At 31.8% G+C, this 27,523-nt stretch overlaps 1 protein-coding gene across 3 annotated transcripts in view; it reads right to left on the bottom strand.

Moving 5' to 3' along the window:
* LOC126743446 (uncharacterized) overlaps positions 1-27,523 on the bottom strand; it is a 56,681-nt gene that overhangs the window by 6,351 nt on the left and 22,807 nt on the right. For all 3 annotated transcript variants that reach the window (XM_050450548.1, XM_050450547.1, XM_050450549.1), the window contains 2 exons: positions 9,205-10,176; positions 4,648-4,859 (listed from right to left, as the gene is read on the bottom strand). In XM_050450548.1, the coding sequence (XP_050306505.1) occupies positions 4,648-4,859; positions 9,205-10,176 (1,184 nt within the window). The remainder of the gene's footprint in view (positions 1-4,647; positions 4,860-9,204; positions 10,177-27,523) is intronic.

The following is a 27,523-nucleotide window of genomic DNA, read 5'->3' as shown; positions in this document are numbered from 1 at the left end:
GTCTTTGGGAATTTATTCCTTAAACATTTCTCTACAGTTTGCTTTTTTGGCCTCATTTACGATTTATTGTAGTCAAACTACAATGAGTTAATGGTGCAACACTTATTATTTTCACTAATAGATAATTTGGAAATATTTAATACAAGTAATTTTTAAGATATTTGAATTTCGCTATCGAACCTTTGGTATAACGTACAACTAATAGAAAGATTAATATTTTGAAAACAGTTTGAAATGTTTCTGCAGTATTTTTATCCTTTCGTATATTCGGTATATAAAATTGCAGAAAGAATTTATTTTAATTTATTTTAAAGTTATTCTTGCAAGATTATTTACATATTTAGCAAATAATAGCGGATCTAAAACTCTTCCTTGAGGAATTTCACAAGTATTTGTTATTACTTTTTTATTTTTTAGTTTTGCATCTATAAACCAAATTAATGATTTCTAAAATGCAAGCATAACCTCTTTATTTAGTAAGCAAACTTAAACTGATTTTATCTTTTCTGGAAAATAATCTGAACTAAATAATTTTATCTTGAATATTATTTTTTTGGAAAGGAAAATGACTCCATATAGTTATTTTTTCGTATTCTTAAAATAACATTGATCTTGTTTTAAGAAGCCTATCTAGTATATTTTTACATTCAAACCTTTCGTAATTTAAGTATTATTGTATGATGTTAACCATATTTTGTTTCCATTAACCATATTTATGTTTTTTTCCCAAGTATGGACCTAATTTCGTGGAATAATATCATATTTTTGCTCAACACTTATTGTAGAATATTTTTTTAACTACTGACAGATTTAGATAGTTTTTGTCTATGCTTTGACAGTTGTCACTGTCAAACTGGGTCGACATTTCCCCCAGTCTTTTCAAATATGGAAAAGAACATCCATTTATGTATATTAAACAATTGAAATTTTACATACTTAAAAATGTCAACTCTTTAAGTAAAAATTAAAAAATTGGTTAAATTTCCAAGTAGTCCATTTTGTATAGAAGAAAAAATTACAAAGACAAGTTTGATAGAAACTATTTTGTTGTTTTGATAATTTTCTAGTTGAGATTCCCAAGGTGTAATGATCTAGATGGACTACGTGGAGAAAGACAAAACAGCCAAAGAGCTCTCTATTGTTGCCGAATATTAATGTACTTGACCTGGAACACACAATTTCGGAATTGCAAAGTGGGAAATCCTCACTTTATTAGCAAGCTACCCCAAAATGCTCTCAACTCTTTGGCTCAGGCTATTAATATGTCTTTTGCTTTACGTGGCATCTTCAGGTATTAGTGTAGAATAACTAATACCCGAATAAGATACTGCATGAACATTTGTCCCGCATAACCTGAAAATCGCTCAAAAGAAAGCTCGTGTTGCAATTGGTGCAAAGAAATTTTGAAAAAATACGTTCATGGTGCATCAAAGGATGTGTACAACATCTACATAGGAGACGAAACAGCAATCGATTGTATAGGTCTGCCGAGATAAGCCAAATCTAACAAAAGTTGCTCGCGGAAGAAGAATATCGAACCAAATGATTGCTTGTTTAACCGGCATTACCGGTGACGTAGCGACAGTGGCGTTAGAAAAACGTAGCACGGTCAATTCTGAATGGTACAGGACCATTTTTTTGCCAGAAGTGATCGGAAAAATTCGAAAAAAAACAAAAGAAGAGGCGAATCGTTCTTCATCATGTCAATGCGAGCACATCGGCTCAAACAAAGGAATTTTTAACTAGCCAAAAATCGATTTCGCACCTAATGAGTTTTTTTTTGTTCCCGCATATCAAAAATAAATTACCTATCAACGATTTTTTGAAACCCGAAGAGGCGGTTGATGGATCCAAAACGCAGGTTTTAAAGTGACGTCAATCGCAGTGGAAAAAGTGCTTCGAAAATTGGTTTAAACGCATTGAAAAGTGTATTTATATATATAATTAAAAAGTGTATATAAAAATTTGTGTTTTCATTATTAGGCCAGAAATATAAATATCATATCCCTTAACATAGTTCGACTATTTAAGGGAGGGCATGAAAAAACTCCCACAAACTACAGACTAGCTGCTTTGCTGCCAACTCTTTTTAAGATTGTGGAAAAGTTAGTCAAAAGCTGATTTTAAATCTTGCATTCAAAAATAAAGTGTTCAGCGCAGTTAAATTTGGTTTCTGCGAGAACAAATTTACTAATGATGCTAATTTCTTGAAGAGACTTTATTTGGGGATAAATGATCAGGGGCTTGCATCCGCACTCTTCTATGACTTAATAAACGCATTTGATTATGTGAGTCACAGGTCATTGGAGATTAATGGATTGAGAAGTAGAGGAGTGGATTAGTTTCGGTCATCTTTAATTAATAGGGTACAGTCTGTCTCATACAATGCAAAAATCTCTAACCAGAGGATGTTAAATCCTGGTGTACCTCAAGGTTCAGTTCTCGGACCTATTTTATTTTTGTTGTATGTCAATTATATAATAGATCCGAATATTTCTGGAAAGTTTACTATGTTTGCAGATGATGCTGTCTTATGGAATAATAGAGATAAGTAGGTTTTGATGGTCCCAACTTCAATTAATAATTGGCGTGACTCTAATAAACTTAGTTTCAATATTTCCAAAACAAACATTAAGTCTTTTAACACGTTGACAGTCCCATGTATTACATGTGACAACAGATAACCATTTTACCTCAGACGTCCACGAGATACATATGATTCGTTTGCATATCCTTAAAAATATAATAAAAAAAATACTTTTTGAGTGTGGCTTGCAGTGTTGCTTGAATGTGGCTTGCACTGCAGTATTACTTGCCATGTTAGGATCAAATATAACTCTTGGGATATAAATTCTTGGTATATTTTTAAAAAATAAAATACATAGAAAAAAATCGATTTATTTTGATAGCAACTATAAAATTAATGCTTTTCATTAAAACACGGGAGACAGTAGGTTTTCCATAAGCTTGACACTCCGCTGATATCTCTTTTGTAGGTTTTACAGCAAAATCTGAGTCTTTGTAATTTTTATTTCTTGCATATCATGCATGACAACTTTTCCTTGTTATTTTACCAACTGCGTATAATTTCTTGCAAAAAATGATTAGAAGTACGACGATTAACTTCAATTGTTTCATTTTAAGTGCTAAGATTTGGCGCAGTAAAGGTTCTGTAAAATCAAGTTGCCGTAAAGTATTATTTGGATGAAGCTCGTTATACACAATGCAGCTATTTACAAGAACGGATCCGCAGACCAACTCAACATCCACTTTTTAGCCAATTTATGTAGACAACTGTAGTAGCTACTTTTTTGGTCAGATATAATTCCTTGCTTACCCTTATTATATTCAATTATCATGTTGGTTTTCATTTTCTTATTACGCGCATTTCGCAGGTAGATAACATTAATACGTCCCGGCTATCTCGCCATTTTAAGACAGCTATGTTATTGGTCTGCATTACTAACAGTTTTCCTCTATTCAACAACTTATTTAGGTAAGAATTTTTTATTTTTTTAGACTGCCTTAGACTGCCACAAAGGCCCGTTCTACGCTCTTGCAAATATAAAGCTAAAGGGATACTTCTATACCAATTATATGTAATGGAAATTCGCCTCTTATTTAATAGTTGTTCTCCAAGTGTAATGACAACAGGTCCTGGCTTATCACGATCGACAATTGATGGATAATTTCCATAGTAAATAACAACATTTCAGACAAAGCCATTAGGGGTGTAAAGCTTATATATTTTTACCCCATATTTATTGGATTTTCCTGGATTATATTGTCGAAATTCAAGCCTTCCTCGAAATAAAACCATGGACTCATCTATAGCAACAACTTTTCCAGGAGTGTATATCTTCTGAATGTTGCCGACAATTGTTGACGATTGTTGCCTTCCCGAGGTATGTTTTTATCAATAAAATGCCAACAATGAAGCAAAAGCGCAAACCTATTATAACTTATCTAATACTGTTCAACTATTCAATTATCTGCCTGTGAGACGAATTTCTCAAAGAGCTTTAGAAGGAAAGTCAAGGAGTTGCTTGTTGCAGGAACTTATTACGATATTCAAGAATATTTTAACGATAGATTCTAAATCACTTGTTAAATAAAGCTTGTTGTTTTAGATGTTTTGGTATGTACTGTGTATTGTCCTATCTTCATCACTTTTCACCACTTAGGTCTTTAATTTTGAGAGATGAGCTTTGTTTATAACATAAAATGTTATAGAATAATCAAGTAAATTTGATTTGTTTTGATTAATTTCTCTATTAAAGTCATTATAAATGCACAAGAATGTTGAGCAGGAAATCCTGATTGCTTTGATTATTACCACCAAGATTTTGTTATTATCACAGTGAGTTTTAAGTCAAGAAATAGAAGTACTTCATTAACTGGAGCATTATTTATTGGCCTGAATACATCGGCAAGTTTTACGTTTAAAACTTTAAGAAAAGTTAAGGCTTCAATTCTCTGAGAACTGACCATTTACCTACTTCCAATCATATAATAAAATAATAATTTACTATTACTTAATTACTACTTGGCAAGGTGTTTTTACTACGTGTATGTTTAATTATAAATATGGCGTCATCCTATTAGCATTTAACGACAAATATTATCGTCAGAATTGTTATTTTTTACCTGATTAATATTTTTGGTACACAGGCCTTTAAACTGTTGGATCTTTTGCGAGACCAGCAATTTGGCCTTGCCCACGGCCGACCTTAGTTTACAAATGACCTCCTCGGACAGGTCGGGAGTTTCGATTTCCGCTTCGGCCCTCTCGGCTAACACCAGCAGTCTTGCCGCTTGCTCTTCTAGGATTTTTATGAAATAGTGGCCGTCTTTGGTGTCTAAAAGTTAAGGGAAAAAATCATTAATTACTGCCAAAATTATAAGAAACAGACAGAAGAAAATAGTACAATGGGATTAGAATCTAAGTGAGTTTATGTGTTTCTTTTTTGTTACCTTTTAAAACATACTCTTCACAAATGTATCCCATTATCCAGGATATGCTTCGCGATGCCCGCCCTACCAAATATTTAATACAAAAAGTCAGGTGCTCCCAAGTATTCTGTATTATTGTTGTGTTCAATTTACTGAGGCTGCTACATACGATGGAATTCATTGTGGCATAATAATGTGTTGTGGCTTATTCTACTTGAAATTTTAAAGGGTGCGGAAAAATATGTTTGAAAAATGTTTCCTGGTTTGATGAAAAAAAGTGTCTGTGTGACAAACAGGTGTAATTAGTCAAAATGATAAGTCAGAAATGGTTATGTCTGGTTCATAAAAGGTGTCAAGAGTGTCTAAAAATTCGGTATGTGGGATTATAATAAATGATGGAGAGTTTTCCCTGGACTTTTGGTAATTGAAAATAGAGGTAAAAAAGTTTGAAAGTGCCTTTAAATTTTCTTTTTTTTTTTTTCAGGAATTGAGCTTTGCCTAGAAAATGTGTTTTCTGAATATGAAGCATTTTTTTGGGTTTAATACTTTCTGAGCTAGAACCAGCTTGGCTCAACAAGAGACTCAGTGTTAAAAGATCTAATCTTTGTGGAATAAACTGGACAATAAGCCTAGTTTAAAAATGTTCTTAACTAGAAAAAGTAAAAACAAAATATAGGCCATTTGCAGCAGATTAGAATTTTCCCGAGATATGGAATTTTAAAAGTAGCCAATCATAAAATTCCAGAAGCGCTATCTATCAAATACCTTGGAATTAAAATAGATAATTTATCAAGATATCAGCGACATATTAATAAATTAGTTCAAAAAATCAAAAGGCTTGTTCCAAAATTTATTTACCCAAGACTTTATAATATTTTAATACTTAGTTGAAACTCATTTATCAATTTATCTTATGATATGCTAGGTTGAAAGGGAGTCTCTAAAGATCATTTAAAAATATTAGAGACTGCAAAAAAGACTCCAAATTCATCCAACAAATGAACTTTTTTCCCAAACCAAAAACTTAAATCTGCGCCAATTCTGTCTTAAAATACTTAAAAATAATTTTAAGGATTTGCCAAAATATCCACACAAAACCAAATACCTCCAGCATATTCAACAACAATTAATAAACCTCCAAGTTTGAAATACTTTTGGCCAAGGTTGTATCATATGCTTCCTGAGCACTCAAAGCAAATAGAAAACCAGAAAACTACTAAAACTAAAATTAAAAACTGAACATTTGAAAAAAGCAGACACGTTTTAACACAATTAAACAATTTAACACACCTGCACTGATTATTTCTTTTCTTTGTTTTATATAGTATGCTTTTATAAGTATCCTTTTAGATAATGCCACATATATGGACTTAATTATATCCTGAATGTATCTTTTATTATTGATTGCGTCACTTCACGACGAATTTTGACAAAACCCTGAATTTTCCACCTTATTTGCGTACAAGCGTTATTATTATCATGGAACAATTTCGGTTTCAGTGATATTTTGTTACTAAATTTTCTAGTGTTTGAAGAACCATTTGGAAACTTGGGAAGTTATTTAAATAAAGCTTTTACTCAAAGGCGTTTTTGAAGAAATAATTCAATATATGAATCATTTTTGTGGGTTGAATACTTTCTGAGCTAGGACCTGTTCTGTCCAGATATGAGATTTTTGGGATAAATTGAAAGTTCGTGTTTCGGGATTAGTTTTGGAAATTTGTCCATAAAACTTTCAGGCTATTTAAGATGTTATTGACGTTATTGTAATTTTTTTAGTATTTATCGATGGTCCTTCTTAGATGACTTCCATGAACAAAATTTATCGACCCCAAGTTAAAAACTTGCTTAACTACCAAAATTTTGGTTTTAAGGTAATATTTTAATTATATTTTCCATTTTTTTTAAGGAAAACTTGGTAAGGAAGCTACTTAAAAAGAGATTTCCCTCATTAGAGTTTCTAAACTAGCAGGTCAGCAGGCAGGGCGGGCGTAAGCGTAAGGGCGTAGGCAGGAATTAATTTTGAATCAATTAAGGCGGAGAGCAAACTTGTTTTATATACCCAAATATAACAAAGTCGTCGTAATTTCATTCAATCAACATTATATACCGGGTGGTGCGTCGCCGAGCGGAACATAGGAAAACCCATGTAAATTTTAGGGGGGTCAATTATTGGCTTCCCTGTACTTTTATGTCATTTCACTTTTTCTGTATTTTACAGAAAAAATGTAAGATAACTTTTTGAAGAGAGCAATCTGGCAAACCCTCGCGCAAAGTTTCGAAAAATGTTAATAAGCGAATCTTGAATTATTCAATTAAATGTAATTGCAAAATTACCAAATTTACATGGGATTTCCTATGTTCCGCTCGGCGACGCACCACCCGGTATACATGTACCGTACACAGCGTATTTATATATGTATTCAATGCCAGGTGGGCCTCAGCAAATTTGTTAAATATTGTTTTTAATAAATCTTTATATTTCTTATTTTTCTTCAACCATTTCTCGGTATACACTCAATAAGCATAATCCTATAAATAGGCGTATGATATGAATCAATAAAGCATATAGTCGATTAAAATTATCCATAATTTTTTCACCATTCAAGCGATTTTCCATCATTGTTAATCGAAGCCAAGTCTCTAACCTTCTCAACGTACTGAATGTCCTTTTGATCGAATTTGTTGTACAAGGTTATGCGATGGCAATGTGTAGAGCTAACTTAGCAGCTGGAAAAAACACTGTTGCTTCTCGAACTTTAGTTTTCGAATTTTTGTCTTTCCAACGGTAATACTACAAAGTCTCCTGTAAAGCTTTCAAGACCGTAGAACTTCATGAAATTTTTAAATAGACTCATTTTCAACATGTTAGCTGGATGTAAGTGAAATAAAGAATATGCTATGAAAGTTCTCTTCGGAAAACCTTTTTTCTAGTGAAGCTATGAATGAATCTAAATAGGAGATCAGAAGTGACCTTTTCCAAAATTGGACGTCATCAGATGCAGGATGATTCGAGCGATATTTTTAACAATTGACAGTTCAGTTCCAACTTTTCTGCAATTAACTTGAAATCGGTCAAAAGTTCTTCAATTCCAATGCCTTCATTTTCTGGATGATCTTTTGCCAATTTAATTATTTTTTTAAATTGTTTTGTGCAACCAAGAAGGTCTTTGATTGTAAAATATTGACAACCTGCTCAAGATAGGAGGAATATTTTTATATTAGAGAAAGACAGATGATAAATGTTGTTTGAGTTACTGCTGAATGCAGCTGAAAAGAAGTCGTTTTTGTTGAATTGTTCTCTTTTGTAGATAGTACTTTCAATCCATCGAGAATACTGCCAAATTGTTCTTTAAAAAAGCGATACTCTTGTGCTTTTCCAACCATTTTATTTCAAAGAAAGCAAGAATGTTAGGGACATATTTCCTTCTTTCCAGAGGATATCTATAAAAATTGATGTGACGTCTTCGAATGTCGCTACAGTATTGCGCATTTGCGGAACTTCATTCAAATCGTTAATAACTAAATTCAACTTGTGACTTGCACAATGAAAGTACAAGGCGAACATCCATCATACTCTTGTCCCTATTTTATGGGATCCAGTTTAGTTTCTATTATAAAACCCTCAATTGTAGAGGCGATTGTGTGTTGATCCATGGTTTCTAATTTTACAAAACCTACGAATTCTTCTCGGATAATTTTTTTATCTTGAAATTTCCATCAAAATCTAGAAAGGTACGAGTGCTTTACCCTGCCCTCTTCTGCCTACGACCTTGAAATAAACCAATATGACTAAAATGCTGTGAAATTTAGATTAATACAAAATAAATTTCGCGTTATCCAATAACCAACGTTCAAAACAAATCCATAAATTCATTATAAAATCATTTATAGACAATTGAATAATTCAACAAATTATTTATTAAGGATATCTTACGCCATTATCAGACTTCCTTTAAAATTATACATACATCAATGTGATGATAGTATAAATTACTTAAGTGACGCACGTAAACTCAATAATATAGCGTGATTTAAAAGAAAAAAATTATGAATTAATTTATTTTATTCTCAGCTAACGGTGAGGAGCGAAATAAATTAACAATACAAGAAAAACAACCAATTGAACAATAGTTAGTTTTTATGTTCATTGTTCAATCAGCAGAAAGCATCAATTCCCCAACATTACTATTAGAGACTTTAGTTTGATGAATGTTCATACTTATGATGGAAACTAAAACAAATACTTACCGCTCTCTTTTTCCTCTTCCACCAAATGAGCGACACTCCCATTTTGCTTCACTACACCAATTTGCTCTACACTGTTGTCCTCTTTAGTACTTTTACCGTGCCCATTAACCACAACGCTATCATTCAATTTAGGAACTGTAACACTTTTTTGTACCTGAGCGGGGTCCAAAACCTTTTTCAAGGGCAATTGAGCCCTAAACTCCGGCCGGAGATGCCTTAGGACCGGAAGGGCCGTGCTACTAACACTCTTCATAGTTAACGGTTCGATATTTTCCTCGTCGCTCAGTTTATCCGGCAGGGTCTTGTTGAGTTTGTGAGTTTCCGGATGATGATTGCCTTTGAAGCTCTCGGACTCCGAAAGACGATTTTTTTGGCGTTTTGTAGCAAAAAAGCCTTGGGCTAGGGCACCGGGGCCATAAAGTCTTTCCACTCTTTGTTGGATGAATGATTTGGTTTCTTGGCCGTTGGTGTATTCTTTACTTATCGTAGAGCTTTCTATGGTGCATTTATTTGGATCGCTCAAACCAGATATATTCTTGGACTCGTAAGAGACAAACTTTCTTTGGATACAGCCGTCTGTACTGTCATTTTTGTATACACTACTACTATATTGATGAGATTCTTTGCTGAGAAATGTGACTGTTTTACTGGAGCTGTAAAACTCTTGATGGTGATGGGTCCTAAGGGCGTTCTCCGTCATTTTCGGTGTCGGCAGAGGGACTAAATTCGGAGGTGATAATAAGTGGTTGGTTACGCTGTAATTGGAGGTCTGATCCGTTGTTAAATGGTTGCCAGTGGTATCGATCCGATGCGGAGAAGCATCACGAGAACGTGCCAATCGGATTGGATCGTAGTTTGTTGTAGTGGAATAACCGTTGATGGTGCAGGCGAGGCTGAGGTAGGATGGTAAGTGATTTGGTTGATGAACTATGGACCCACGAAGCGTTGCTGTTGGGTTTACTACTGACCAATCTGAAATCAAAAAAAGCATATTATTAAATGCATTAGGTGAACATAAGAAACACACCTACAGAAGTTTTATTTAACTGGTGACCTTTGGATTTATGTTATGATGCGTTATGAACGAAGATATGGACACATACCTTTTTCAACTGCCTGGAAGAAGTAGAAAAATGTATATTTCTTATTTCTTCGAATTTGTGAACTGATATTGGGGTTTAACTGTCAAGGAGAAATAGAAAATTAATTTAAGTTACTGAAAGGAAAATAAAATAGTTTTCTATTTTTGTAGATCAACGAATTTGAAATGCATGGAAAATTGCTTCAAACTCAAATTAAGGAATGCTTTATTAATCCAAAACATTTACCAATTTAGATCAACAAAGCATGGGGTATAAAGGGGAAGAAAAAAAGAGAACAACCGCCGCTCTTTGTAGATGAATTGCTAGAAAATTTCAACTAGCAAAGGGAAATGGAAAACTACTTTAATTAAGCAAAAAAATTTGAATTTTTTTTATATTTCCGTAGATCAACCAATAGAATTTGAACTGTATGGAAAATTATTTAAATTACCTGAAACCAAAAAGAACATTTTCTCTTTTTTTACTTTTTTTATAATTACTTTGCATATGACCATTCAAAGTAATCATTTGCCAAAAATAGGAAATAACTTTAACTTTCTGGAAGAATATGAAATTTTTTTTAATTTTGTACAAATGACCTCGCAGGTCTGCATTAGCTTTAGATTTCAACTGCTTGGCAGAAATTAAAAAAACTTCTTGGAAAAACGACACAGTGAGCATATTAGAAAACCAAATCGTGAAACCATGAAGAGACTATCACCTATTCCCAAACAATATTACTTACAATTAAATATCGAAATACAAAGTCTGTGACAACCCTGTATTCGCCACATCAAATATCCGAATAAACCCGAGCACTAGCTTTACTTCTCTGACTACTCTTCCACCATCTTTCGTTCAGGGTTCAATGCACAGTCGTCAGCTCATTATATAACTTCAATAATCCCAAGAAACTTAGAAATAAAAGAAATGAAGAAACTTTATAGAAGTCAAAAATGAACTATTTCTTACCCCTAAATCTGCGGCAGCAAAAATAAATATTTTGAAGCAAATGCCACAAGTGGGTTCACCACAACCTTGACTGTGTCCCAACACCTACCGATGGTATGTTAATGCTTAAACAAATAATGAAAGAGAAATTTTTTTATCGATGAGAACTACACGGTTCCAATGTCGCGTTAAAACTAACAGGATTTATGCGCACTAACGCCAATGGAAAAAAATGGGATAATGTGACACTTGTATGCATTAAATAATTAGAGTAAATAACCGATCAATTAATATGGGAGATTACGCGAAATTGCAATTGATATACTCGGATAAGATAGTGTGAAAAAGTTATATAGTAGCTATATAAGAAACATGTTTATGATATGTACAACTTGATTGCGTCATTACGGGTAAACCAACACCATTAAAAACCACAGAGGCGAATTTATGCTAAATTTATTCGAAAAACCAGCTGTACGTTATCAGCATTTAAAAGTACTTACACCAACACTAATATAGAACAAATAGTTTAAAAAAATCAAACAATGAAGCGTTTAGTCACTATCTGGGTAAAAGATAAGTACAAATGTAACTAAAAAAAATATTTACATCAGCAACTTTAAAAGTGGATGGGAAACAGGTATGAAATAAAGGCAGTTTGCAGATAAGAAGTATGCAATTCAACGTCGTCATAAAATATATGGAGAGGAGAAAATGGGCGGCCGGACAGGTCACTGGACCTAATGCACTGTGACATTTTCGTTTTTCACGCCAACAACTGTTATGACAAAATCACAAGCAGTTCAACTAAAAAAAAATGTAGACAATGAAGCATTTAGTCACTATCTGTGTAATAGGAAAAGGGTAATTAATCACATACAATAGGATGTAATTCTGATACTTGTGAAATATTTACATCAACAACTTTCGTATTCGATGGGAAATAGGTATGAAATAAAAGCAGTTTGCAAATAAGGATGCAATTCAACGTCATAAAATCTGTGGCCGCGTACGGGTCACTGGACCTAACGCGCTGGGACTTTTTTGTCTCTTTAATACATTAATATTCTGATACCCAGAATTTATTAAACAGCAAGAGTATAAACAAAGAACAGATACTTCTTGAAACTGATTAAAGACCATAGATTTAAATCGTTCGAATGATTGTTAATTAAGATTATTATATTTTCCAATTATTATTATATATACTGTCCTGTATTTTTCTATCACAACCTATATCAAGCTATTTAATGTTATTTAAGAATTATACAGGTAATATCTCTGCCACTTTCACATATGTTTACTTAAATAAATCAGTGCACTGGATAATGAATGCAAAAAGCTCATTTAATGATGCATGACAACTGCTGCGGGTGTGTTTTTTTTCATTTAAAGCAAAACATACCGATACACACAGATAAATTTAAAAAAATATAATTACTACAGTTTTTGTCATATGGCTTTGACATTCTTGTTCAACCTCAGTTTTGTAATTCTAATAAGAAAAAATGAAAAAAAGTAACTATTTATTATCTAAAGCATTTTTAAGAAATGACATTGTGTTGGTGAACCATCGTGAAATAAGATTGACACAGTTTGAGTTAGAATTATGGGGTTGGAATCTAATAATCGCATCATAAAATTCTTACCATTATTATTTATATTTAAATAAAGTAAGACAGTTAAAGAATTCTTAGTGCGTAGTCTCTTGCCAGGCACAACTTTCTCGAAAAACAAATAATTAATTCAAAATATACTAATATTCCAGTATTCGGGTATTTTTTGAGAATAATGTTAAATTATTAAAAAAAAACCTTTCCATCATCAAAAAACCTAACTCCGAGGTAACGTAAAAATTTACTTTACAAATAAGGTTTAGGTTTACAACTGCCTCTACAAATCAATGTCACACCTTAGTGATAAATTAATAAAATAATAAATCTATAATCTATTTTTAAATAATTAACCAAAACAAAAATAACTAATTTTTTCTTTAACCACGAAAGTCATATGGCCAATAGTCGTCATCAAGGAACCCCATAAGAATATACTCATAAATTATGAGAATAAATAAATGAATTAATATTATCTAAAAGACATATTTTATCAACAGTCTAGATTTATTACTCCATATTTATTATTTTACAGTTTTTATTTTGACCCCGTAGTCTGAATAGCATACCAAATAAAAAAAAAGATTAACAATTGATACAAATACAAATTAACAACTGATAATAAATGGCTACAATTATTAATTTAAAAAAGAAAAGTGCAACTAACTTAAACTAAACAAAAATAGGAACAAAGTAGGTACCCAAAAAGAAAAAAAAAACTAAAAAAACCTATCCACAATGAAGGGCAAAAGTTCAACTCTTGACTAAAAATCAATTCTTTCAGCTTATATTTAAAGGTTAAAAATCGAAAAGTAGCAAAACTTAGAAGCTTATTTAGAGTGTTAAATAGACTAGGTCCAACATAAGAGAATGACCCTTTTAAAAGGGCATATTGCTGCCCTTCTCGAAATTTCAGCTATTTAGTCTTATAGCATGAGCCAAATATGACGCAGAGTGTAATTTGTTTTTCGTTTCTGCTTAAAATGTTAGTTTTGGAAAGATTCACTCGAAGGCCCACTTTTGCAAATGAGTGCTGTAGTTGTTCGAGCATTCTCTGGAGTTCCTCTGATGATGAGGCAATAACAACAAATCATCAGCAAATCGCAAATGGTTGAGCATTTTATCGTCAACCCCAATACCGTTTTCTTCCAAATCCAGAGTCTTGAAGACTTCTTCTAGCGCCAGTGTAAAGAGCTTTGGAGAAGTAGTATCTCCCTGTCTGAGTCCTGTTTCCACTTTGATTTTCTTCGTTGTTGTCATTTCGTCTAATTTGACAATCGTTTTAGCTGTTTTGTAGATGAATGATATTATTCTGGCATTAAGCAATGCTTCTAAGATAGCATGTAGCCTTCTAGGCTATAGTCCTTTGCATAATCTATGAGGGTTATGCGTATATATAGGAAAGTTATATTGGGTGCTTCTCTCTATGTGTGTGAGGATTGCCTGGAGAGGGTCAACCGTGGTACTTCTGAATCCTACCTGCTCTGGGGGTTGCTAGAAATAAAACTTGTTCGTTAGGCGGTTTGTCAGCAATTTTGTGAATAATTTGTAGTGGTGCAGCAGGTTAATAATTGCTGTGGTATTCTCTATTCAAAAATGCACCTAGTAAGTTTCTTTTATTCTCTTCATTAGAGATTTTCCGCCATATTTAATCATTTCTGTTGTCAGTCTGTTCTCTCTTATTTCGTCGATGTCTACTTCAAGGATTTCCTCTGAACAGATGTTCGTGATCGGAAGCCTAAAGGGATGACTGATTGTTGACTTTTTGTATAGTGTTGTGTAGAATTGTTCAACTATTGTCAGCATTGTTTCTGTTGTTAATACAAGGTTGCCCTTTGAATCCATGAGTTGGTAAATTTTATTTCTATCTCTGGCTCTCATCTTTCTAAGTATTTTCATGTTGGAATTTCTTGCTATACATCCTTTATCATAGTTGTGTTATGCCTGTGTCTTTACGGATGGCCGAATTATTTGTTTTTGTCATTTCTCTGTATTGTGGTGTGCCTTTTTCTAATCTGTGTCTCTCGGTCATCAATTGCTCTTTGGATATTTTAGTATTTCTGGTGATTTTCAATTTTGTTGTGGTTTCCTGTGGTATAATCTGGGACATCTAGTGAGAGTTGATCTGGGTTTTGCGTGTTGGATAGTCTTCTGTCTATGGTAATCGGAAATGTTTTGGGTAGTGAGATTTAGATAATGATCTTAAGTGTTAATGAGTTTTGATCTTTCTGGATTTGTGTTAATTCTAACCACAGAACTTTATTTATGACTGACACATCTTCAGCATTGTATTTTTCATTACTTAAGATATAATCAATCCCATTTCTTTTAGAACCATCAGGCTAACGTGTGTTATATGAAAATCTAACGTAAGGTTACGAGATAGTTTTACCAATAACCAAACCTCTTTATTTTAACGATGTTAGCATCTTTCTCAGGAAAAGATTTTAACTCAGCTAAAAAGTTTGGTTATGAGAATTATTATGTCTCGGTTAGTGGTAAAACTGTCTCGTAATTTGAGTATTACACCAAAGGTTCCAACCATAGGACTACTAACGTAAGGTATTTACAATAAATTAATTAAATTGAAATTTATTTTTTTACCAAAAATGAAGCACATATTTAAACACGCTTAAGTCATTTATTGTATTTACCATGTTTGAATTGGATTTTTGATGGTATTTTTGTAAAAATTTTCCAGCAATTAACCATTTATAAAAAAATTTATACAAAATCAATAAATTATAATAAATCAATTATTTTTCCAACAAAATTAAATATACCTAAAGATTTTTGATTTTTTTTTTTAAATTTCAAATTATGGTAGAAAAAGTAAAGGTCTAGTTTTCTTTTCTCAACTTTTCTCAAAATCGCACCTAAAATTATGATGGGCAGAGGTATAAAATGTGTGTAATTTTACCGGAAACTTCAACTACCTGAACTACCGGAATTTTCAAGGTTCTTTTTGACATTTTTGATATTTATTCGTATTTTTACATTTGTTTTCCGATGCTTTTATAGTTGGATTGGGATGGGTTAAGTTGTAATTACACACATTTTAAGCATTTTCCCCCTTAAGTTTAGGTGCGATTTTTAGGAAAGTCGCTGAACAAGAACCTTAATCAAAATTGTTTAAAAAACTTTATTTTATAATAAAAATGAAATTAATTTTTTTTATTTTCCAAAAAAAAATGTTAAAAAATATTTTGTACATATTGTTTTATTAAAAAAAAAATAATTTACATTTGAAAGCAAAATACAAAATAAATTTAATTTATTAGTGAAATAAATGAACCATTAATGAAAAAAAGTGATAAATATTTTCCCTAAAAAAATAAATATAGATTTTTTTAATTTAGAAATAAATTAACGATTAATAAAAAATATAAATAAAATTAAAAAACAATAATTTTTCCAAAGAAAGTTTAAGACTTTGGGAACATTATATTTTAATTGTATTGCTTCCTGTACGTAACCGGCCTTAAACTGTGATATCTACATTTTTATCCCCGTGCTATTTTAAATTAAAGTGAAGACTACGACTTCGAGCCCTGAAGATGAATTAGATATAATTCGAAACGTTGACTAGAAACAAATAGTTTTTTTCAGCAATTGACCAATTTACAACAGAACACTTTTTCACAATTTTTGGTCACGAATTCACAAGAATAAAAAAATATATTTTTTTAATGTACTACAATGTATGAATGGTCAGGCTACATATAAAAAAAAGTTTTCTAAAATACAAAACTAAATCATTTTCAAAAAACTAAAAGTCCAACACTTTTTAGTTAATTAAATTCATATTCCAAGCCATATTCTATTTCATTCAGGTTGCAGTTTAACTTATAGGCATTTTAAGAAAAGTATTATAAATAACTTTCAGCTTTAAAAAAAATATCCAAATTGTTGAATGTTACTTTATTTCTTATTTCTATATGATATTTTCCGTAACCAGGAAAGACAAAATGGAGAAATTTAAATTATTTAAGCAACATGCACTGCTTTTCTCTGATGCTTCTATAAAACGGAATGTAAAGAGTGGTTACCCACTAAGATACTTCCAAAATAAATATATTCCTGTTGCTCACCGCGTACCGAGAAAATAGTGTCGCAGCAAAAACTATACTTAAATATAGCACGCAAAATAAACGAAAAAATGCAAAATGCCGGCTCTTAAGGCAAGCTAAAACGGATGCAGCAATTAATTCGGAACTTGGAGAGTAAATTTTTAATTAATTTGCACGCAAGTTGTTTTAAACAGCCATTAAAATGCGCGTGCTGAAGTATGACTTGCTGAAGGTTTTTTTTTTTTACTTACCCACCTGTAAGATAAAACTGATAAAAATCCTAAAAGAAGCACAAAAAAATAACGAATATCGTACGTTCCTAAATCAAAAATAGAACATTCGTTCCTTAAGAACCACACGCGGCCCAGTATAGTTCACAGACACTACTAAGTAAACTAAACTTAACTAAAAGTAAAAGAGAATCGAGAAGAGCCGGGGCGAGAGACCTACTATCTGCGAAGATAACCCGCGAAGACGAAAATAACAGCGGTCTCCCATTCAGAACGGCTCATATCCGAAAATACTGACATTTAACCGATCTGCGGTCAGAAAGAGTATAAATAACTGAAATATTTAAATGCTGGGTACTGTGAGCGAATTTGCGCGACCGAACCGGTACTGCCGTGGACAGATACTGTGACAGGCGATTAAATGGTCGCCTTTGGGATGGTGTTTATTTAAACATAAAGTGTAATGGAGTCATTCTCGTCAAACGTTAGGAAAGTTAGATTTGTACCAGAAATAGTACTTTATATTTTAATTAGTTAATGACTTAGTCCTTTAACAAGTGTTGAACAAGATAATGTTATTAAGAGTGTGGTTACTTCTATTTTCGCATTTAGAAAGCAACGCATCCACACAGATTCATATGGATGGTTTTCTAAAGTTTCACAAGCTCAATATTGGATATTGGCATATTACAAATTAGATTTTTCCACTTTTTCTACAGGGTGGTACAATTTCAAGAGCGGAAATTTAAATAGCAGATTTAGAAAACCTTCAAATATTATCAGTTTTTAATGTAAGCTATATTCGAAAAATGCTTCGTTACGGTGTCAAAGTTTTAATTAAAATATTGAAGTGTGATTATATTTTAAAACTACTTTATACATGGTGTTATTTAAGTAAGTGGCCAAACTCCAGGAGAGATTCTATGAGTAATTTCAAGATGAAAGTTCACATAAACATAGGTCCAGAAATGCTTCATTTTCAAGATACAGGGTGTCCAAATTTTTTTAAACATCGGTTTTTCCTAACTATCTTAATAAGCTTGATTTTGTTCACAGTGGTATTAAGGGCAGTAAGAGGCTAATTTAGCCCCAATTAGATTAAAATTATTATGTCCAGTGGCATATATTACTGTGTGGATCATGTGGAAGTTGTGTTTTTCTTGTGTAGTTTACCCAATTACCGTATGTAATTACGGGTGATGAGAAATTTAATTTTTTATCGCAAATGAAATATCTAAAAGTTGGCCGTTTAAATGTGAGTTCTTTAGCAACGGATCATTTTGAGAGTGTTTCTTCGTGTTATTTTTGGCTCTTCTATATCATTGAATTTGACGAAGTATCTTGCATGGAACACTTATTCATTCGATTAAAACTTTTTAAAAAAAATATTCTTATTGGTGTTTTATGATGTAAATGCACGTCATTCTCAAAATAACTGATTACTTAAATGTTTTGCTGCTTATGATTTTACTCAGTTGGTAACTGAACCAACACGTATTTCATATACCTGTGAAAAAATTATCTATATCACATATTATAATCAACCGTCAACTGTTGTTGATTGTTCAACATTAGATGCTTGCCTTATATCAGATCACAGAACTGTAAAGTCTAAAATTAACATTAAGATTACAAAACCCCCAACATTTTTTTTTAAATTTTCGTAATTATAACAAGGTTTAATAGGGATGTTAAAGCTATAAATTGAGATTCAAGGATTCAGTAGTTTTTCGTACAATCCTCTCATTGTTTATAACAAGATTCCTGCAAGTATAAAAATTTTAGCAGAAAGTGGATTTCGTAAAAAATGTTATTTCAATAATCAATTAAATAGGGTATAGGGTAAGCTGGTAGTGTTCCTTTCATTTTAATATTAAGTTATGATATATAAAGGTAACACTGTTTGCTTTTGAATATGTTTTCTTTTTCTTTTCGTTCTCAATTTTTCGTTCTCGATTTTTCTCTTTCGTTCTATGATACTTATAGTATGATGCAGATATAAGAAAGAAAATTGAACTTTTTCACTTTCTTTCTTTATCACCATTTTATTTCTATATTATTATTTATTATTAAAAGGGGCTTTGAAGGAGAAATTGGATTTCTGGGATGAAATGCGGTAGAAACCCAAAACCATTTTTTCGCCTTGTGTCTCCATCTCAGCACATGAGCACTGGATCGCATTAATATGTTGAATTTCGTCGGTATTGTCTCAACTTCCTAGTGAGAAAAGTAACATTTTAAAGAAATTCAGGGCGTGGCAGAAAAGTGACATGCCGTACAAACTTGAAAAATTCAAGTTTGATTGTGGCTGATGATTATTTCACCATCGTTTACTCTTTTTCTCTGTGTGTTTACTTCTATTTTGTACTTTGCCTCCTGTTTGCGTCATCTCAAGCATTATTATTTAAAAAACATTATAACGTTTCACGAGAATCACCCTACCGAGTGATGTCTGGCTACGGTACGGAGGTATTACATAAGTAGGTTGCAGATGATACGACTATATAAAGAGGATGCCACTAAAGATGTTTGTTTAAGTAAATAAATTACAAGATGAGGATCTTTAGAGTTACACAAATAAATATTATGTATAAGAGATGACGTCTTTCAGTACTAGATACTTTAGACCGAAATAGCTCCTAGCTCCTTAATCAAACGTTTAAAATCAGAAATTGTTTCTCTATTAAAGTATATCTTTTGGAAAAGCCGTTCAAAAAAAACCTCCAAAATTTCCATCTAATCGGGCATTAGAATAGAACATAAAAGACCCATTATTAATCATACTTTAACTACTGCTGTCAGGCAATGTTAAAAAGAAAGCCAAACACCAATATATCAACTTAAATTTAGACTCTTTCTTTGACGGAGAACAGCCATCAGGGGATTCATTGCCACACGTAAAACTTCAAAGTTAAAACGTAACATACTTCTTCATGCAACAGTTGTATGCTCTGGGTGTTTGTTTTTTAAGTATCTTAGCCTAGTTAAGTGATGATTTAAAAGTGGATTGGATTAGAAGTGGATTCTGAAATAGGTCAACGTGAATTGGGTAATTTGATAAGTAATTAGGGCTAAATCATCCACTTGATTAGTCAGTAAAATAGGGTCATTTAGTTTGATCTACCGGTTTAATTAGCGGCTGAAAAGAGTATATCGTTAGACCATTCGAGGATATTGCTGAGATGTCTTTGTATTCTTAATTTCATTTTGTTACCAACATTCTCTCTCGCACCCTTGCTTCAAAAAGTAGATTTCATTGCTCTTAAAAATTGTAGAAAAACTTACCCTTAACTTAAATATATACATCGCGTAGTAAGTGAAATGCACAATGCACAACGTAACTGACCCACGACTTTTATTAATATAGCCGATCAATCAATCAATAGTTAATAGGATTAGCCTATCCATCATGCAAAACACACAAGGCGGCCAATCAAACGTATACATATATCAACGCGTTCAATGTAATTTGAACATTTTTACTCGCCATGTAAGTAAGAGTACATGGTAGGTGTTTGACCGCGATTGATTTGCCCGACTAGAAGTGATGGTAATGTGTGAAAATAGTCGGGGAAAGAGGATAAAGTTGTTGAAAAATATGTCATGAAATAACTGAAGACTGGAAAAAATCATTAATAAAATTTGATCGTGGTCTAAGATTCATGGTCACAACTATCACGTACTGACTGGAAATACTTGATGAGTCCCAGTAAAAAGTGACCTGATACTGACACTTTTTACCATATTTTCCATTAAGAAACTGTTGAAGAAGGACCAAAGAATATTCCGTAAAACTTGCAGGAAATTATAATCAGATTCGTTCTGGTGAAACCAAGATGACAAACAAACACAATATTAGTACATCATAAAATTCTTTTAAATTAAAATGATATGTCTCTTTATCTCTTTTAGCTACCAAGAAAATGCTACAAAAAAAAAGAAAGGGAAACAATCTTAATACAAAACAGGGATCAATAGGAAATTATCCATGAGATGAATAAACAATAAAAGTTATAGTTTCTCTTTAATGAATACACAAAATAATTTTATACTTTTTGTTAATGATACTGCTATCTTTATTTTCCATGCTTTTTAGTTGGAATTTAACTCCTTAAATATATCTTGAAAGATGTATTATAAATTTAATTTGTTGTGGTATGTCAGGGGCGGCTCGCGGTTGCTTGATAGACCTCCCTATTCCTATTAGGACCAATCTGTTCGTTGTACAATCTGTATATATGCAATTAACTATAATAACTAATAAAGTTTTTTTTCAGCCCTGTTGATTATATACATATTGGGAAAATTTTTAATAATAAGACCTCCTTTAAAATGAACAAATTACTAATTGAAGCTTACTTCAGAGCCAGGGCTGTTAATTATCAAATTAAATATTGAAGTAATTTTTTTTTATGTCTTTCGGTAATTTTTTATAAAGTTAAAGTCTACTATAATAATAATTTCTAATTCTGATTTGAAATCATTCTTTTTCAAATAATTTTTTATCATTTCATTCCAGGCATTTGATATTAGTGTTTACATCTTGTATGGAATTTAAATAATTTTTATTCCTTCCAGGCATTTGAAGAGGTTTTCCAGATATTAAAACTAATTTTTATGTCAAGTGATTTTTCATTTAATTCCCGGCATTTAATGAAATTTTTTGAGTTTTCCAGGCTCTTGTAGTAATTTTTATGCCTTCCAGGCATTTGAAGCGGGTTTCCAGATATTAAAACTAATTTTTATGTCAAGCGATTGTCATTTTATTTCGGCCAATTAATAAATTTTTTTTAGTTTCCCAAGCTTTTTTAGTAATTTTTGTGAGACTTGGGCAATTTAAATATTTGTCATATTTTTCATATGAAGTGATTTTTCATTTAATTCCCGGCATTTAATGAAATTTTTTGAGTTTTCCAGGCTCTTGTAGTAATTTTTATTCCTTCCAGGCATTTGAAGAGGGTTTTCAGATATTAAAACTAATTTTTATGTCAAGCGATTGTTCATTTCATTCCAGGCAATTAATCAATTTTTTTTTAGTTTTCAAAGCATTTTTTAGCAACTTTTGAATAACTTTCGGGCATTTCTAATATTTTTTTATGTTTTTCATATGAAATGATTTTTGATTTCATATGAACAGCATAGAAAGGCAGTTCAATGATATTTTTTGTGTTCTCCAGGATTTGCAGTCGTTGTTTTATGACTTTCAGATATTTTAAATAGCTTTTCCGGTTTCACGCATAAGAAGTGATTTTTCATTTAATTCCAAGTATGCAGTCAATACATTTTTTAACTATTTCCAAAGATTGAAACTAATTTTTCATATTTTTCAGCCATACAAACTGATGTTTCTTTTCATTCCAGCCATTTTTAGGGTTTTCTAGATATTTGTAGTAATTTTTTATGACTTTCAGGCACTGAAAATAATTTTTCGTGTCTTTCATATGAGGAGCATATGAACTGGTTTTTCATTTCATTCCAGGCATTTAATTAAATTTCTCGAGTTTTCCACGCTCTTGCAGTAATTTTTAATGACTCTCGGGTATTTTAAATAATGTTTCATCTTTTTCATATGACATTTTTGAGTTTTCCGGGCATTTGCATAATTTTTTATGATTTCCAAGGATTGAAACTAATTTTTCAGATCTTTTAGCCATTCAAACTGATTTTCTTTTAATTCCAGCAATTTTTTGAGTTTTCTAGGTTTATGCAGTAATTTTTTATTGACTTTCAGGTATTTTAAATAATTTTTCATATTTTTCATATGATTAAATTTTTTGAGTTTTCCAGACTTTGCAGTCTTTATCTTAAGTAATTCTTTATTTAATTCCAGGTACATAATTAAATTTTACAAGCTTTACATGATTTTGCAATAATTTTATATATTTTTCAAGTATTTGGTAAAATTTTTATGTCTTGCAGGTATCTGATGTATCGAAAACGATCATTTGTATCGTTTTTTTATAACTTAACCAGATATAAAAAATGTTCATATCTTTCAGCCATATAAAGCGTCTTTTCTTTTTATTCCAGACATTTCTTGATTATTCCAGACTCTTGCAATCGTTTTTTACATTAGAAATTAATAAAATTAAAAAAGCTCGTTTTGGGAGAAAATTAAAAAATTCTGAGATTGTATGATGGTAGTAAAATAAGTGAAAATCAAATAAAATACACACATCAAAAAAAAGCTGTGTTCTTAAGGCAAATCAAGTTGAAAATTTCAAATATCCTGCCATCAAACAACCCGGAAGTTTATTTCACTTTTCACTGCACCCCTTTAAAATAGTTCCCCTGGTAAAATCTGTAGGGTGGGCCTATTATTAACTCACCAAGTTTGATTGCATTGCCAGAGGCGTAACGAGCAAAAATCGCAGAATTACGTATCTAAAATCCCTTCTTTATTTACTGCATTAAAGTTACATTAACATTGTAAAAATTACTCTGCTCAACCCCTGATGATCGCATGTCACGAAACGGATTCCACACGAAATATGATCGATATTTTAAGTTCGTGCCCCCAAGGTAATTTAAAAGAGGTCGATTACCCCGACATCTTTCATGTTAACCATGCAAATTTTTTTAAATTTAAGTTACCAACAGACGATTAATTTATTTATGAGCTTTCTATTAAACCAGAAATTGTCATTTGCCTTCCTCGTAAAGCGACGAGCATCTAATTATGATTTTTTTCGCTCTCCCCTGTATCAATGGAAAGCAAACACCAATTATTTCGCTTAGACTTTCTATTGTTTCTGTTATCACCGGTATTAAATCAATTCAAAAAAATAAATAATGATATTTATTACCCCGATTCGTACGACTGGAACTGACTGGGCCGGTCTAGCCGATCTAATTTGCTATTTAAATTATTAATTAAACTGATTTATGTCCGATACGGGCTGGGAAACTTAAATATTTTAATCTTGTTCGTTAATCAGCCATAAACGTCTCAAATAAACCCTTGACTGGGAAAAAAAATTCAAATTTAACATCTTTCACACGCATCTATAGTAGAAAGTACCGAAACCATTACACATGCAACTTTACATCCAAAATTATATATAGACAATGGAAAGTGGAACTATAAATCATTCTTTCGGCATAACAATGGCCTACTCACGGCCGAAAAATGAACTCGGTGAATGTACCGTTTATTTATTTTTATGTAATTGAGTGGTACTTGTGGAGTTCAAGCAGTGTGTTTTTTTATAATATTCAAAAGAGTTCATATTAGGAGAAATTATTGGGGACAGGCATAGTGGAGCGAAGGAGGCATTAGTATCATTCTGTTTTAAATCCTATACTGAAAATGTCCACTTTGGCATTTCCATGCCTTAAAACGTGATTGTGCTACTGGATTATTATGAAAGGAGTTTCAATTTTTTGAAAGAATTCAATGAAACATAATTTATATTAAGCTCCTCTGAATCAATATACGTCCAAAGGTTTTTGAATATCTATCAGAAGAGTTTAAATCTCATTACTAAAAAGCCTATTTTAGACTCGAAAAATTTCGTAAGCTACAATAATCCTTCAGAAATTAAATTCTCCATTATTCACAAATACTTTTCTTTCTAGTGAAAACCTCATCACAATACCTGGGAAAGTATCATACACGTTATTTTAAGACGAAAGTTAAATTATTTTAATTTCCACTGTAATAACACTTTTAATTTACTGTGTTACATACTCTGTTTCGTTAACAACAGCTGCTTGAGCGCTTACATCAAAGGAAATACCCAAAGAGACTACCACCTGCGTTAATACGCATATACGTACGTCTTCTAAATATTACTCTTTGAATGGTAAAGATGTGTCTACTTAATATCATTAACCCTATTATAATCAATAGTTTTTGGTTAATAGGTTGTTTTCCTAAAGCATGGAGGGAGTCGACTATCATTCCTATTCCTAAATTTTCTAATCCTCAGCGTCCACAAAATTTACGTCTACTTACTTACCGGACATCCAACAATATACTTCCTCGTCAGTACTCGGGATTTAGGACTGGGCATAGCACAACTAGTGCACTCTTGAATATTATTAATAATATAATTTAAGCGCTTTACAAAAAACTTTCTGTTATCATGGTGACTTTTGATTACTCAAAGGCTTTTGATGTAATAGACCATGACTTACTTACTTATTACCAAACTGAAGTAATATGGGTGGAACGATATTGATTTATCCTTTTTTAAAACATATCTGTAGAATAAATAGAATACAATACACAAAGAGTATGTATACATGCCAACTTTTCTCAGTCAAATCATATAGTATCAGTGGTACCTCAAGGACCTATCCTTGGACTTCTTTTATTTCTTGTTTAGACGTCAGACCTACCAAAGGTTTTAAATTTATCATAAATTCACCAGTATGCTGAGGATACAGAAATTCTTCACTACTTCCATCCCAACGATAATTTAGTTGAATATAATTAAAATGCTGAACATAATTCAATTTCGATCTATTCAAAGGAGCATAACTTAGTAATGGTACTATTTTCAAATAAAAATGCTCGTAAAAATATTGTTTTATCGGTTTAAATTCAACTGAATATCACATCAATTCCTTTTTCTGATGATACAATTTTCTGATGATACTTTTTCTGATGGTTATGGGATTGATTGGAGCTCTTTGCGATTCAGAGAACATATAAGTATTCTTCTAAAAAGGTGTTAATTAAGAATGCGTATGCTTCAAGCTAATAAATTAAATTTAATTGATAAGTCCATTATCCAATATTATTTGCTACTTTGTTTAGATCAATATATTAGGCACAGTACCGTTTACAACGTTACTGTGCCGATTTATTTTTAATTTAAGAAGGTTTGATCACGTCTCTCAAGGCTTTTATAATTTAAAATTGCTAAAAATACCTGTATTTATTTAAGTGTTATTGTCTATACCGTTCATATAATACCCAAAGCCCCAAACATATAGGAGAAACTTTTATATAAAAGAAATCGAGAATAATGTATAAAAATAGTCGCAATATTAGACATATTATCCTTACTATGCCGCACCATTCAACTGCTCTGTTTACCCGTGTTTTTAAATACAATACTATTCTTTTTTATGATAGTCAAATTCTATGTTTAGTGACATTTTATATACATTTGATGAAGTATCTTGTTGTTTATATTATTTTGTTGCAATTATTATTTAATTAATTAATTTATTTATTTCTTTAGTTTTTATTATTGTATCATTTGCTGAATAAAAACATCTTTATTCTAAGAGACGTCCACCATTTTCAATTCGCCTACGAAGATCATTCATATCGTCAACAGGTGTAGAATAAAGAATTTGTTTTAAGTGACCTCACAAATAAAAGTCCAACATATTAAGATCGGGAGATCTAGCTGGCCAGGGTACTAGACCTCCGGGATAGTTTTTATTTAAAAGTTGCCTAGTAGTTGTGCTAAAATGTGCCCACATTAGTTGATCCCCATTATCTTATATATATAAAATCAGAAATAGAATAACAGAATGAACTTATTCTGTTATGTCAAAATATCCATAGGCAAGTATAAATATGCAGCTTTGGCAGAGAAATCAGTTCATTATTAATGAGAGAGAAATCAGTTAATTAATACAAAGAATACTGATTTTAGTAGCTGAATCTAAATGAAAAAATACAGGATCAGAACAAGACCTAGATGCTGCTAAAAAAGGTTGTTATGGCATAATTGAAGCAGAAGATTTCTAAAATAAGAGAAGTTTAACCCAAAGGAGTCACAGGAGAAGAATAAAGATACAGATACCTAAGATGAGATAAGGTTCAATAAACTAACCATCTCAACGCGTTATGTTGCTGCAGAATGAGAAAAATAGTCAGAAAAGTTATAAATTAAAAGAGGATTAGGCACACGAGAAGTTCAAGAGTTATTTATAAGAGAAGAATAGATTGTATCGTTAGGCAGGCGAGATCAAGAAAGCGTAGAGCTTTAATTAAGTAACCATCTTAGCAATAGAAATTTTCCCAACTGATCTTATGTCCCCATTATACACATTAGTGGAACATTGTCACGTAATATACGTTAAGTTTGTTTCTAAAAAAAACTTGTAATGCTTCTCCCGTCAACCTCTAATAAAAAAAAAACGATTATAAAGTTCTCAATTTATCCTGTACGAACGTTAAGAGAAAAACGTTGCTAATGTCTTGATTGAATAATGGCATCAGTATTTTCAACTTTCCACTGCGGCATGTTGTGGAACTTAATTATAGCATTTCGCGAAAATCCCCGATTCATCAGTGAACATATATAAATGATTCTGATTTTATACACACTTCTGTAATAGCCAATTATTGCATTCTTGGAGCGTAGTCCACAGGAAGCAAACCTTGAACTCCTTTGATAACGATAGGG

Source organism: Anthonomus grandis, chromosome 12, assembly GCF_022605725.1.
Source record: "Anthonomus grandis grandis chromosome 12, icAntGran1.3, whole genome shotgun sequence".
Taxonomy (NCBI): domain Eukaryota; kingdom Metazoa; phylum Arthropoda; class Insecta; order Coleoptera; family Curculionidae; genus Anthonomus; species Anthonomus grandis.
This window is presented reverse-complemented; position numbering and strand designations above follow the sequence as displayed.